The sequence below is a fragment of the Trachypithecus francoisi genome, unplaced genomic scaffold (assembly GCF_009764315.1).
Source record: "Trachypithecus francoisi isolate TF-2019V2 unplaced genomic scaffold, Tfra_2.0 Lachesis_group21, whole genome shotgun sequence".
NCBI lineage: Eukaryota > Metazoa > Chordata > Mammalia > Primates > Cercopithecidae > Trachypithecus > Trachypithecus francoisi.
Window position 1 is genome coordinate 23752425 of NW_022681467.1, and position 14727 is coordinate 23767151.

Genomic DNA, 14727 nt, shown 5'->3' on the forward strand with positions numbered 1-14727 from the left:
GAAGCTGCTGGCTCTCCATGCTCTTTCCTCAGGGTGGAATACGGACATGGCAGTGACCCAGCTTCAACCGTGAGGATAAGAACAATATCCTAAGGATACTGGGTCTCTGGACAGGGCAGACTGTTATAGGAGACATCAATGAACATCCAGCTTCTTTAAGAAAAAAGTTCAACACTTTTCTCTAACATGTCACTCAAAACCAAGTTGGGATCTAAGATTCCCACCATCCTGACTTCTAGATCCGAGAAACATTCACATTCCCAGAAATAAGGACCCGTATGAAAGAAAATGGAAGCAATTCAACACAATACATGTGGATATAAAGACTTATCCTGGACAGGGTGACACAATCCAGACAGCTTTGTAGCAAAGCACCACAGACTGGAGAGGTCAGACTGGCCTCAGCCCAAAGCTGAGTCAGCTCCACTCTCCCCTGTCCCCCTGTCCTTAAGGAGACTCAGTGAGGACCTGGCCACCTTCCATAGGGAGGGAGGCTGGCCAGGACCACTAAACCAAAGATGTGCTGGCAATGAAAGGAGGGTCCTGGAGATCACCTAAGAACTGGAGAGGCTGTGTTTGGTGGATAGGAGGAGTTGGGGGACTGTGGCCTCTCTCAGATTGCTCAAGAGAACAGCAACAGCAGGGCCATGAACAGCCGAGGAAAGCCCCAGCCTGTATGGCTGCCCTACCCCCAGACAAAGGGAGAGACATTTCCTCAGGGAGTCAAAGCTTTTATTACCTGATAGTCCCTAGTGTGGTGCCAGAGATACCGCTCTGGTCCTATTACTCCCATGATATAGGTGGTGGGGACGGGGGAGGGGACCAGGGAGAGAGGGGAGGGATATTTACAGTGCATGGTGGTATGGGGACAACCACTTTCCTCTAGAGCTCTGAGTACTTTGTGCTTTTTTTCTTAGTTGGTGCTGAGCTACCTGGAATGGATTTTGTTTTTATCTTCTTTAGGGAAAGATGTATTAACCAAAGCACAATCCAGCCCAATTTCCCGGCTGAGGATTTCACGGTATCAGTCCAAACATCACACTATTTAATTCCCCAATAAAACATTGGAAAAAGGACTATCAGTGCTAACACATTTACATATAAAATTTCCACCTAATAGGTAATAGAAGCCTATGTACCAATTTCTAAAACAGTTATAAGATATATACACAATTTGGGGTATATTAACAAAACAGAATATTACAAAATATTAAAGGCAATCCTCCTGGTCCACGGACGCTTGTTGCCGCTTACTTGAAGTTGGCATAATCTGAGAATGCATCAATATATTCCTGCACCACCTTGTAGCAGAACTCATACTGTTCCTGGAGAGTGAAAGATAGGGAAAAAGCCAGGGTTACTGAAGAACACACAGTACCTGTAATTCCTAACAGACTCATTTTTTTTTTTTTTCGAAGATGGAAAATCAAGAGGAACTGAATGTTTTTGAACTTTCACCTGAGCTCTGATCTGCCTGCCAGAGTTCTGACAGCATTCCCCTTCTGGGCTGAATGCAGCAGACCTTCTACAAGCAGAGCTGACCAGAGCTGACCCAGGCCCTACAGAGGTCAGACATGCATGTGCTGGGCTGGGAGACGGTGCAGCTGTGCATGGCCCACACTTACCATGGCTGCCAGGCTAGCATGCACCCTGGCTCTCAGAACCTTGTCTCCCAAACCTACTAACATTCACTTTTCTTTACTCCTCAAACATTTCTAGCTCCATGGGATTCAGGAAAACCTCTGTGGATGTGTGGCTTGTTAAAAGCCAGACCTCTTAACAGGGAGCCCAAGCCCAAAGGCAGGTACTCCTCCTGGATCTTCCTTACCCACAGAGAAGTGCAGATGAGCCCTGTGGGGCACCCAGACACCTCCTTCTAACCTGGCCCATCCTCTGGCAACAGGGGCTATGTTCCCATTGCTGCCATCCTGCCTCCCAACGTGCTTCCTGTGTATTTGGGGCACCTTGGGAGGGGAAGGGCAGGTCTGTGTTTAGACAGTCTTCTGACTCCTGGGTGGGCCCCTCTGAAGAGCCTCCTCCCTGAGCTGGCCTTGACAGAGAAGGGCTGCAGGTGGTGTGGTGGCAGGGACAAATATGTGGGCAGCATACCAGTGTCTGGACCATGTGTGGCCTCTGTAGCCGTAGGCTCTTGACAGTCTGGAAGACATCCAAAATCCCCTCTGCTTTCACACGCTCCAGGACGGTGCTCAGGGCACAGAAGGTCCCCGTCCTTCCTGCTCCAGCACTGCAACAGAGCAGACACATTTACCACACCTGCCATGGCCCTCTGTGCAAGGGGGTGAGTGACAGTGGTAAGTGGTAGACAAAGAGGTGGGGGCAGGCAGCCGGTGCTCGCCTTTGCCCTGTGGGCCTCCACCCAGCCTGGACGGGTTCTGGGTCGGGAGGCAGTGTACCCTGTGCCCTTCCTGCATGGCCCCATGTATTGTGGAGGGACTCACCTGTTGGACCGTGGGGGATGACCTTCACTCATACCCCACCAGCACGGAGCCATTGCTGTCCACCTGCACATGCTGGCCTGAGTTGTCCTGACCTGCCGTTCGCTCAGGTTAGAACTAGCTCTAGTCCTGTCTTTCCCTTTCCCTGACAAACCCCACTCCCTACACTGGTGTGTACCTGCTGATTCCTTTCCATGTCTCTCACTTTCTTCCTAAATCCCAGGAATCCAGACTCTGACCTTGACGCTATCCCCCTATTCAATGTCATCAGTTGATTACTCACCAGACACTGAGTGCCTACTCTGAGGCAGGGACTGTGGGGTTTAGCAATGTCCCTAGACAAGATGTGTGTTAAGAGAAGGGAAAAGAGGAGTGGGAGTTCTAGGCAGGGTACTCAGAGAAGGCTTGGACAAAGCCCTGTGGCTGCCTGGGAAACTGGCATCTCAGGCCCACGGCAGGTGTGTGCCCAGGGTGCTGAAGGCCATGAAGTTCATGAAAGAAGAAAGGAGAGTGGTGGGGGTGGGGTCAGAGCCAGCCCGTGGTACACACTATCCTATGCCGGCCCTGGCCAGGGAGCCCTCAGAACATGTTGGGCCTTGTAAGCTGTTGTTAGGATTCTAAGTAAAGGAGTGCATTTTTTCTAAAATGCAATCTCCAGCAACTTGCCCCAAACAAAATTCAACTTTTCCCCTCAAACAAGCCTCTTTACTGTCTTTCTTCTGCTGGTCACACCAATCCAGGCTCAAACCTGGGAGACACCCTTGACTCTTCTTCTTTCACCCTCTGTTCTTAGTCTTGTTCATTTTTCCTCAATGTACAGACAGGGCAAGCCATACCTACAGTCCACTGTTTTTAAAATAATTGCCCTGTTCTTTTTTCCTGTGTTTCTTTTTTTTTTTTTTTTTTTTTGAGACGGAGTCTCGCTCTGTTGCCCAGGCTGGAGTGCAGTGGCCGGATCTCAGCTCACTGCAAGCTCCGCCTCCCGGGTTTACGCCATTCTCTTGCCTCAGCCTCCCGAGTAGCTGGGACTACAGGCGCCCGCCACCTCACCCGGCTAGTTTTTTTTGTATTTTTTAGTAAAGACGGGGTTTCACTGTGTTAGCCAGGATGGTCTCGATCTCCTGACCTCGTGATCTGCCCGTCTCGGCCTCCCAAAGTGCTGGGATTATAGGCTTGAGCCACCGCGCCCGGCCTTCCTGTGCTTCTTAAGGAGGCCAGGCCCTTACCTCACATAGCACAACTGGGGTCTCCACTGCCAGTCTCCCTTGCTGCTCTCCTGCCCACTATCCGAACATTAGTCCTCTAGCACTTATTGTGCCAAGTTCAAGCTCCAAGGTCCTCTCTTAGCATCCAATCCTGTCTTGGCATCAATCTCGACTACCATGTGCTCACCCATATCTTGCTCTTGTGTGGCTTTCTTCAGTCTGACCCATGGTCACCAGCTTCCCCTGTTTGCCCCTCCTTGCTTTCTCTCTCCCCCTGAGGGCAAGGGTGAGCCATACCTGCAGTGCACGGTGATGGGGTGGTTCCCTGACTGCTGCTGCTGCTTCTGCACGGCAGCGATGATGCTGATCATGCCCTTTCCGTCACTGGGGATGCCTACTTCAGGCCAGCCGTGGAAGTGGAACTGCCGGATCTGCCGGCTCTTATTCTCCTTTGGAAGAAAGGGGATCAGGGAGGCAGGGGTAACCCCGCTTTTCCTGGGGGGCAGAGTCTACCCACCACCCATCTTACCCTGGTGTTGGTGACCAGGAGGTCTCGGACGGTGTAGCTCTCACATTCCTCCTCCTTCTTCAGTTCCACTGTAATATCTCCATAGGACACCAGTCCATCGGATGGCCAGTACTGGGCACACTTCTCCTGGAGGGACAAGTTGGAGAGGTGAGGGGCTCAGAGTACCACATGTATAGAAGCAGCACTGCCCACGAGCAGCCTGACCCCTCTCAGTACAGCCACCTCTTACGCTGACACACTTCGTCCCCAAGGTATTGAAAACTTGCAGGATCATTATATCACATCATTCCAATTATCTTCCGATCCTCACCAGAGACTCAACAGACACTGACAGGGTCTGCAAAGAACTCTGACTACAGGCTCACAGGGTATGCAATACTTGGTGGCTGGAGGGAGAGAAGGAGTGAAAATCTTTGTTCCAATTCCTTTCTTTTTCTCCCATGGGGTGTTTTCATAGTTAACGCTGCTTACATCTGCCAGACTGCTAATTCAGAAAATCAGAACCAATTCACATTCCCAGACAGCCACGGGCTTCACCACCGCCCAGGCCACAGTATCCTTTCTCCCTTTTACCTTTATCTCTTTGATCTGCAAGGTACCTTCAAGTTGCTAGCACTCGCCTTTCTGTCCTTGCTAGTGAGCAGGAGGTGGTCTACTGTCTGTCTTTGCTTGCACCTGGCTCACTTCCCTCTATAGCTCCTTGTGGGAGTGGCTGCATCTCTTTTCATTTCTGTATTCCCCACACCTTGCACAATGCCTGGCACATGGTAGGCTCTCAGTATCTGGTAAATGAATTTGTTCAATGTCTGCAGAACAAGCCAAGGCATAAATACATAAAATAAACATCACAGTTATGCTGCCCATCTTTTTTTTTTTTTTTTTTTTTGAGGCGGAGTCTCGCTCTGTCGCCCGCTGGAGTGCAGTGGCCGATCTCAGCTCCTGCAGCTCCGCCTCCTGGGTTCCGCCATTCTCCTGCCTCAGCCTCCCAAGTAGCTGGGACTACAGGCGCCCGCCACCTCGCCCGGCTAGTTTTTGTATTTTGTAGAGACGGGGTTTCAACGTATTAGCCAATGGTCTCGATCTCCTGACCTCGTGATCATCGGCTCCCAAAGTGCTGGGATTACAGCTTGAGCCACCGCGCCCGGCCATGCTGCCCATTTCTTTAGAGAATTTTGGGGTAAGATCTGAGATTCTTCACTACTGGCAATTGAAAATTCTCAACCATACATATAATGTCATTGAAAGATATGGAAAAAAATTAAGTAGAAAAAGAAGTTGTGAATAGTCTCACAGTCCAAATAAAATCATGATTATTAAAGTGGTGAATCAAGGACATGCCCTGGACTAGTGCTCTTCTACCCATGCTCTCTAGGAGCCCTGGGGATGCCTCAGGGATCGGTGCTCTGGGCCGCTCTTCAACCAGAACAGCCAAAAAAAAAATCTCATTAAGGCTCACTTCATCAGGCATTATAATTAGTTTTTATGGCACTGGTGGGTGGAATGGTTTTTGCTACCATAGTGCCTTCTCAACAATGATTTACACAATGTCTCAGCTGGGATGAAGACTTGGCCTTTAAAACCATCAGAACCATGAGGTCCCGATGGGTGTGAGAGTCACAGAGTATGTGTGCTGGAGGAATTAAGCGTGATCTCTATCTCTAAGACAGAAATACATATCAAGTCTAGGGACTAGGTATCAACACTAAAAGTCTCTAATTTTTTTTTCTTTTTTGAGAGTCTTGCTCTGTTGCCCAGGCTGGAGTGCAGTGGCATGATCTTGGCTTACTGCAACCTCCGCCTCCCAGTTTCAAGTGATTCTCCCACCCCAGACTCCCCAGTAGCTGGGACTACGGGTGTGCGCCACCATGCCTAGCTAATTTTTGTATTTTTAGTAGAGACAGGGTTTCGCCATGTTGGCCAGGCTGGTCTCAAACTCTTGACCTCAGGTGATCCACCTGCCTCAGCCTCCCAAAGTGGGAGGATTACAGGTGTGAGCCACCATATCTGACCAAAAGTCTCTAAATTTTGTATACATGGGTAGATTTTCTCTCAAGATCTCTGGAAGACCAAAGAGGATTTTTTTTTTTTTGAGACAGAGTTTCGCTCTTGTTGCCCAAGCTGGAGTGCAATGGCGCGATCTTGGCTCACTGCAACCTCCGCCTCCCAGGTTCAAGCGATTCTCCTGCCTCAGCCTCCCAAGTAGCTGGGATGAGAGGGATGTGCCACCATGCCCGCTAATTTTGTATTTTTAGTAGAGGTGGGGTTTCTCCATGTTGGTCAGGCTGGTCTTGAACTTCTGACCTCACGTGATCCACCCGCCTTGGCCTCCCAAAATGCTGGGATTACAGGCATGAGCTGCTGCACCTGGCCTCAAAGAGGATTTTTAAGACAAGGAGTGACAATGATTTATATTTTCAAAAGGACCAGCAGCTGCCATCTGAAGAACTAAAGGTGGGTTAGAATGAGAGCAGGAGGACCAGTTGCCAGGCCACTGCAGACGAGGCTGTGCATATGAGTCATCCCCAGAGTCCCACGGGCAAGCAGTGAGAGACGAGGGCTTGTTTGGATGACAGCAGTTATGCTGGAGAAAAGTGGGGAGGCTCTGCCTGTATCAGGACTCAGTGGCAGACTGGATGTGAGGGGTGAGGAGAGGGGAGTAAGGAAGGTAACTCTCGGATTTTAGACATGAGCAACTGGGCAGAAGGTGGCTATTTATTTAGAAGGCTAAGAGTGGGGTGGACTAGTGTCGGGGGAAGGAGGAAATCAGGAGCCCACATTGGGAAGGGGGACAGGTGACTGGGCTGGAGACGTAGATTCAGGATCCCTGGCATACGGGTTGTACTTAAAGCCACAGGACTGGCTGAGATCCTGAAGGGCTAGTGCCTGAATCTAGTACACTCCAATGTTTTAGAGGAGGAAGTCACAAATAAATAACAAAGGAACTGCCAGGTTAGTGAGTGGGGTGATGCTGTGGAAGTAAGTGTTCTGAGGAGGAGAAGGGAGGCACTGACTCTATCAAATGCTGCTGTAAGGACAAAAAAAAAAAAAATCAGAAAAGAGAAATGACCTGTGGATTTGGCAAGAGGTCAGTCACTGGTGATCTTGACTAAAGCAGTCCCAGGGGGGCCAAGCCTGAAAGGAACAGAGCGAAGAAAGAACTTGGGGGGAGAAAGCCAACTCTTTTTTTTTTTTTGGAGATGGAGTCTCACTCTGTCACCAGGCTGGAGTGCAGTGGCGCGATCTTGGCTCACTGCAACCTCCAACTCCCTGGTTAAAGCGATTCTCCTGCCTCAGCTCCCAAGTAGCTGGGATGAGAGGGATGCGCCACCATGCCCGCTAATTTTGTATTTTTAGTAGAGGTGGGGTTTCTCCATGTTGGTCAGGCTGGTCTTGAACTTCTGACCTCACGTGATCCACCCGCCTTGGCCTCCCAAAATGCTGGGATTACAGGCATGAGCTGCTGCACCTGGCCTCAAAGAGGATTTTTAAGACAAGGAGTGACAATGATTTATATTTTCAAAAGGACCAGCAGCTGCCATCTGAAGAACTAAAGGTGGGTTAGAATGAGAGCAGGAGGACCAGTTGCCAGGCCACTGCAGACGAGGCTGTGCATATGAGTCATCCCCAGAGTCCCACGGGCAAGCAGTGAGAGACGAGGGCTTGTTTGGATGACAGCAGTTATGCTGGAGAAAAGTGGGGAGGCTCTGCCTGTATCAGGACTCAGTGGCAGACTGGATGTGAGGGGTGAGGAGAGGGGAGTAAGGAAGGTAACTCTCGGATTTTAGACATGAGCAACTGGGCAGAAGGTGGCTATTTATTTAGAAGGCTGAGTGGGGTGGACTAGTGTCGGGGGAAGGAGGAAATCAGGAGCCCACATTGGGAAGGGGGACAGGTGACTGGGCTGGAGACGTAGATTCAGGATCCCTGGCATACGGGTTGTACTTAAAGCCACAGGACTGGCTGAGATCCTGAAGGCTAGTGCCTGAATCTAGTACACTCCAATGTTTTAGAGGAGGAAGTCACAAATAAATAACAAAGGAACTGCCAGGTTAGTGAGTGGGGTGATGCTGTGGAAGTAAGTGTTCTGAGGAGGAGAAGGGAGGCACTGACTCTATCAAATGCTGCTGTAAGGACAAAAAAAAAAAAAAATCAGAAAAGAGAAATGACCTGTGGATTTGGCAAGAGGTCAGTCACTGGTGATCTTGACTAAAGCAGTCCCAGGGGGGCCAAGCCTGAAAGGAACAGAGCGAAGAAAGAACTTGGGGGGAGAAAGCCAACTCTTTTTTTTTTTTGGAGATGGAGTCTCACTCTGTCACCAGGCTGGAGTGCAGTGGCGCGATCTTGGCTCACTGCAACCTCCAACTCCCTGGTTAAAGCGATTCTCCTGCCTCAGCCTCCCGAGTAGCTAGGATCACAGGCATGCACCACCACGCCCAGCTAATTTTTGTATTTTTAGTAGAGATGGGGTTTTGCCATGTTGGCCAGCATGGTGTCGATCTTTTGACCTTGTGATCCGCTCACCTTGGCCTCCCAAAGTGCTAGGATTATAGGCTTGAGCCACTGCGCCCGGCCAAAAGCCAACTCTTTAAAGGAGTTTTGCTGGGAAGGGGTGCAGAAAAACAGGATAGTAGCTGGAAGGGAAAGTGGGATCAGCAGATTTTTTTGTTTTTAAAAGACAGGAAATGTAACATGTATAGGCTGATGAAAGTAGTGGTTAGAGAGGGGAACTGCTGATGGAGGTGGGAGAGAAGATGGTTATAGCAGCAACATCCCTGAGCAGGCAGGAGAGAATGGGGCCAAAGGCACAGTGGACAGCTGGACTGAGAGATGCAGAAACCCTTTTCCACTGTAACAAGAGAGAAGAGAGTTGGTACAGATTTGAAGAGGCTGGTTGTTTGGGGGTGGGAGGATGACAGTGTTCTTGTCTGATTTCTTGGAGAAGAATGAGGCCAGGTCACAAGCTAAGGTGTGAGTATGATGGGACAGGCAAGAGCAGATGCTGGAGGTTTCAGGAAGAAAAGGAAGAGCAATAGCATTGCTAGGTGGCACCAATTACCCCTATGAGATTTGTGGTCATGAGTTCAATGTGAGAGCATTTGGCACTGTTTCGTGTTTTTGCCCAGTGATGTTTGCTATATCAGATAGAGGCATATATCTGGGTTTTACTAGAGAGCTTGCCATGAAAGTAAGAAAGCATGAGGGATGCTGGGCGCGGTGGCTCATGCCTGTAATCCCAGCACTTTGGGAGGCCGAGGCGGGCAGATCATGAGGTCAGGAGGTTGACACGATACTAGCTAACATGGTGAAACCTCGTCTTTACTAAAAATACAAAAAATTAGCCGGGCGTGGTGGCGGGCGCCTGTAGTCCCAGCTACTTGGGCGGCTGAGGCAGGAGAATGGCGTGAACCTGGGAGGCGGAGCTTGCAGTGAGCAGAGATCACGCCACTGCACTCCAGCCTGCGCAACAGAGCGAGACTGTCTCAAAAAAAAAAAAAAAAAAAAAAGCATGAGGGAATAAGGAAAGGTAATAATGATAATGACATACCACAAAAACTCAAATCAGAAAACTCAGACGCTCAAAAACAAAACTCAAAACACAAAAACAGCGTAAGAAGGAAGGTGAGGACATGTTCGGGGTGGCTGATGTTGAGAAAGTGGAGGCATTAATGGCTCTAAGGACTTGAGGAAGACAAAAATGACTGGAGTAAAAGAGAATACTGAGGTGGGAGGAAGAAGGGAGTAACTAGGGCGGATGCCTTGTTGAGATTCTAAAGGTAGTGCAGGTACAGGGCAGATCGTGATTTGACCACAGGATGAGGTGGCTGAGGAAGCTGAGAAATAGAAAGACTAAGGATAGATGGATCATCCACATGGTGACTGATGCCTCCAAAACCAGAGTCAGGAACAGGGGCTCAAAAGGAGCAGTAAGCCTGGTGTTAAAGTCATCAGTGGGTAAGGGACAGAAGATAGGGAATGGGTGTTCAAGACCAGTAGAAGAAAAGCTGGGTACTGGAGTTACATCTCAGATTTGTGTATTCAGGTTACGGCCTCTAGATAACAGCATCTTAAAGAAGTGAAACGGAAGCTTTTCTGTCTTTTCTCCTACTTTGTCTTTCCACCAGACAGCATGAAGTCTCTTATGCGATCTAAGGCTGACACTGGTGATGGGGACACACAGCTTTGTGGAGACTAATGCTATCATGTTTCACTATGCTTTAGAGAAGCAGGATGAGGCCTAGGGTTGGGCTAACCTAGCATGGGAGTTCCTGGCACTGCTCTGTCTGCCCAGGCTGATGGTCCAAGCTGCAGCTGCTGAGGGAACCTAAGGCTTACCAGGCATCCTGGTGAACCCTTTTGGGTAAAACAGAGCAGAAGGTGGCCAGGGGCAATGGCTCATGCCTGTAATCCTAGCACTCTAGGAGGCTACGGCGGGCGGATCACTTGGGGTCAGGAGTTTGAGACCAGCATGGCCAACATGATGAAACCCTGTCTCTACTAAAAATATGAAAATTAGCTGGGCATGGTAGTGCATGCCTGTAATCCCAGCTACTCGGGAGGCTGAGGTGGGAGAATCGCTTGAATCCTGGAGGCGGAGGTTGCAGTGAGCTGAGACTGTGCCACTGCACTCCAGTCTGGCGGACAGAGTGAGATTCCATCTCAAAAGAAAAAAAAAAGCAGAAGGAGATAATTTAAAATTTTTAATTCCTTTGGGATTTTAATTTATATAGGTATAGAATTTACATTTTGGGATCGGATTTTTTTTCTCTGGGAACTTAACACTGTGAGGATGGTAGTGTCACTGTATAAATGTAGGCACCTTTCATTGCATCATTTAGGCTTACTACGTTAATGATCTCTGGAACCTGCACTTAACAACATGAATGGAACAGAAAGTGAGCTTGGGGTCCAGTGAGGCCTTGTAAAGAACATCACTAATATCCTGTTCTGATCCACTCAGAAGCTTCTGAGGGCAAGCACCATTGTCTGCTTCACTGGCCCTAAGAAGATAGAGCCTAAGGTACAGTGGAAGGTAGAGGGAGAGGCCTCACTCAGTGGGTAGGAGAATTTGTGTGTGCATGACTCTTCTCCCCACTGCCACACACATGAAATGCTTCCTGCCCCCCTGCCCTTTATTCTTACTAGGTCCTTTTCAAGGATGGAAGAGCCTGCATCTGATGGGACAAAGGTGGAGATGTTCACTGGGCCACATTTTATCACAGGGCAGTGGGCTGAGATGGTCCTTGTGTTCGCGGTTCCAGTTGTTTGGCCTGCTCTTTGGTCCTGCCCATCACAGATCTGGAGGGCAGGGGTGCAGGAGGAACCACATGTAGGGCCCCGGTCTGATCTGCAGGTTCCAACACGGTTGATCAGGGAGGGCTGGGAATAGGCACCTAGCTCCTGAGAACATGGTGGCTCATTTCCTAAATGGCCTTTGTTACTCAGGTGTGTGCTTCCTTGGGTGCAAAGCCAAGCACCTTAACCAAACCTCCCACCTCATCAGTATTGTTATTAATGATGATGAAGATGCTGGGCGCGGTGGCTCACGCCTATAGTACCAGCACTTTGGGAGGCCGAGTCAGGCAGATCACCTGCAGTCAGGAGTTTGAGACCAGCCTGGCCAACATGGTGAAACCCCATGCCTACAAAAATACAAAAATTAGCTGGGCATGAATGGTGGGTATCTTTGATCCCAGCTACTAGGGAGGCTGTGGCAGGAGAATTGCTAGAACCTGGGAGGCAGAGGCTGCAATAAGCCCATATTGTGCCATTGCACTCCAGCCTGGGTGACACAGTGAGACTCCGTCTCAAAAAAAAAAAGATGATAGAGACCTACAAAGTATGTCTGTTGATTAGGTACATCATACAAGTCTAAGAAGAATAGCTAATGAGTTAAATGGCTGATTAAAATTCAAAAAAATGCCGGGCACTATGGCTCAAACCTGTAATCCTAACACTTTGGGTCAATAGGTGGGTGGATCAATTGAGCCCAGGAGTTCAAGACCAGCCTGGGCAACATGGTGAAACCCTGTCTCTACAAAAAAACACAAAAACTAGCTGGGTGTGGTGGCACGTGCCTTTAGTCCTAGCTACTTGGAGGGCTACGTGGGAGGATCACTTGAACCTGGGAGGTTGAGGCTGCAGTGAGTCGAGATCGTGCCACTGCACTCCAGCCTGGGTGACAAAGTGAGACCCTGTCTCAAAAACAAACAAACAAACAAACAAACAAAACAACCTGATGTAATGAAACATCAGGGTGAGCAAATATTGTAAAGCCTTGTACCAAAGTTAACGTAAGTACAGATGGGGAACAAGTAGTGACTTGGGACAACTAATGTAAAACATACTTTGTATTTTAAATGTTTGACTATAAATTCAATGAGTCATGAGTGGGTGCCATATTTAATTCCTCCTCACTTCACCCTCTCTGGGATAGCACCCTCTCACTACCCGAGTCCAGGCCACCAGCATTACTGCAACAGCTTCCGCATTTCTAAAGCGTCCTCCTCACTGCTGCCAGAGGGATTTTTTAAAAATCACAAACTGGATGTTGTCAAGGGCTCTTCAACTCCTTTGTGAAGATCAAACTCTTCACTGTGGCTTAAAGGAATTTTCTCACCAGGCCTTGCTAGCTTCTCTCCAGGCCCATTCTCTGGATTCTGATCCCTGCTAAGTGACACTCCAGACATAATGAATCACTCATTTGCTGCAATGTGCAACTTCAACAGAAATAATTTTTAAAAGAATAAGCATTATCAAAACACAGACTGGGTTCCCCTGTAATGTGGGGGGTGAGGGAGATATCCCTGGATTGAATGTGCTTAGTAGAGGCTGTATGATTCTGACTCAGGAACAATATTAGGAGGTTTCCTATACTGAGAGGAAGTTGACCTAGGGGACTGCTAGGGTCCCTTTTTAGTATGAGTTTCCATACAACTCTGCTTTTTAATTGACCTGAGGGCTTTTTTCTTTAAAAGATTTCCTTATTATTGAATATTAGACTGTTAGTTCCTTGTTTGCACAATTTCTTAAATTCTACTGCTTTATTTTATGTAGTCAGCAATGAGGAAATCCCTTCTTAGGGACACTCATACTGGGTCTACCTCAGAACCTTGATCTAGCTGCCCTGCCTGGGGCACTGGGAAGGAGAGGGTGCCCTGCCTGGGGCACTGTGCAAAGGCTAGGCTAGGGGGACTGTATTCAGGAGAAAGTGAAAGGGTGTGAGCTGTCTGGGAATAACATGGAGGCTCAGATCACACTGCTTTTCTAGTCTTGGGAGAAGCTAATGACTGCTTAGACACCAACTGGCTGGGCAAGCCTGGAAATGCATATGTATTTATATACCTTTTAAGTATGTACTTATACTATGCAAATGTACTCTTTGGACCGTATAAGTCAAAGACAAGGTCCAAACACCTTCTTGCCTTCCCAGCCTCCCCATTTACACACACACCTTTTCATGCTGTCTCTCACCGCCCAGGACCTTGAAGCTCACCTGGCCTCTCTCCTCCAGTTCTGTTAGCATCACGATAGAGCAGGATTTCCACTCCCAGATCATTCGCCAGAAGTCCTCAATTGTGTGGAGAAGAGGGCCCTGGCTGGCAATATAGGAGTCCTTCTGCCGGTAGCCCTGCACAGGCCAGGTTAATTGCAAGGGTGAGATGGTTTAATCAGAGAGGGACTAGTGGAGAAGACAGGCCACTAGAAGGGATGGGGACTGCTTGGAGGCAAACTCAGCCCATAAAGAGCTCCCCTGTGGCCAAGGACTAAATCCTATCTGACAAGCTGGTTGCTTTCTGTAAGAGACAGGGAAGTGGAAACAGGGATTAGAGCTAGGATGAAGAGGACAGGAATGGGAAAGATCAGAGGGCAGCCAGGTTCCTCTTGGCTGTGGTCTGCACTGTGAACTTTTTCTTCCAGGTATTATACTGCTGCATGCCATCTGTTTTTCCCCACCTTCTGCTCTACGGAGCTGGACAGACCTAATGTACAGGGTGAGTGGGTGGGTGAGTATCAGTTCACTATTTGTTGACTGATTCAAACATGATCCTCCCCAGCAGGTATGGGAGGGAGGCACTGCAAATCCTGGCTGAATCTCCATGGGGTGTTGGGGGCTTAGGGGTCACACCCACCACTTACATCAATAAAGGATGCGTTCACATAGTCTGTATTCTCTTCGCCCCGCTTAACTGGAATGATCACTCTGTTGAATTCATCTGTAAGAAGGACAGCGGCTCACAGCTAGCCAATATCATTTGTCTTCTCCCTCTCCTTGCATTGCTCCCACCTCAGGCCCTGGGCAGACAGAATCCCAGCTGGGCAAGGACATGTCTGTTCCTAGCTCATTAGGGAGAAAGCCTTTGGCTTTTACATTCTTTTATTTCCAGCAGCCACTAAGGTGCAACAAGAGGCAACGCCATGTTGTTAACTGGATGCAACAAGAGGCAACGCCATGGTTTTTGTCTACAAGCCAATCATTAACTAGTACCTGAGAAGTGGAAGGGGTGGAGGGAATTGAGGGATGGGGCAATAAGGCTCT

The 14727-nt window shown here is 48.9% G+C and overlaps 1 protein-coding gene across 12 annotated transcripts in view; it reads right to left on the reverse strand.

The window, feature by feature from the left end:
• Positions 1-714: 714 nt before the first annotated feature.
• Positions 715-14727, reverse strand: part of PTPRA (protein tyrosine phosphatase receptor type A) — a 165350-nt gene continuing 151337 nt past the window's right edge. For 7 of the 12 annotated variants that reach the window (XM_033185868.1, XM_033185866.1, XM_033185864.1 and 4 more), the window contains 6 exons: positions 14328-14404; positions 13642-13818; positions 4191-4316; positions 3959-4110; positions 2110-2245; positions 715-1325 (listed from right to left, as the gene is read on the reverse strand). In XM_033185868.1, the coding sequence (XP_033041759.1) occupies positions 1251-1325; positions 2110-2245; positions 3959-4110; positions 4191-4316; positions 13642-13818; positions 14328-14404 (743 nt within the window). In that variant the 3' untranslated portion in view covers positions 715-1250. Of the gene's footprint in view, positions 1326-2109; positions 2246-3958; positions 4111-4190; positions 4317-4620; positions 4997-13641; positions 13819-14327; positions 14405-14727 lie in introns of those variants that run through there. The other 5 variants (XM_033185871.1, XM_033185869.1, XM_033185872.1 and 2 more) reach the window with 2 other exon arrangements.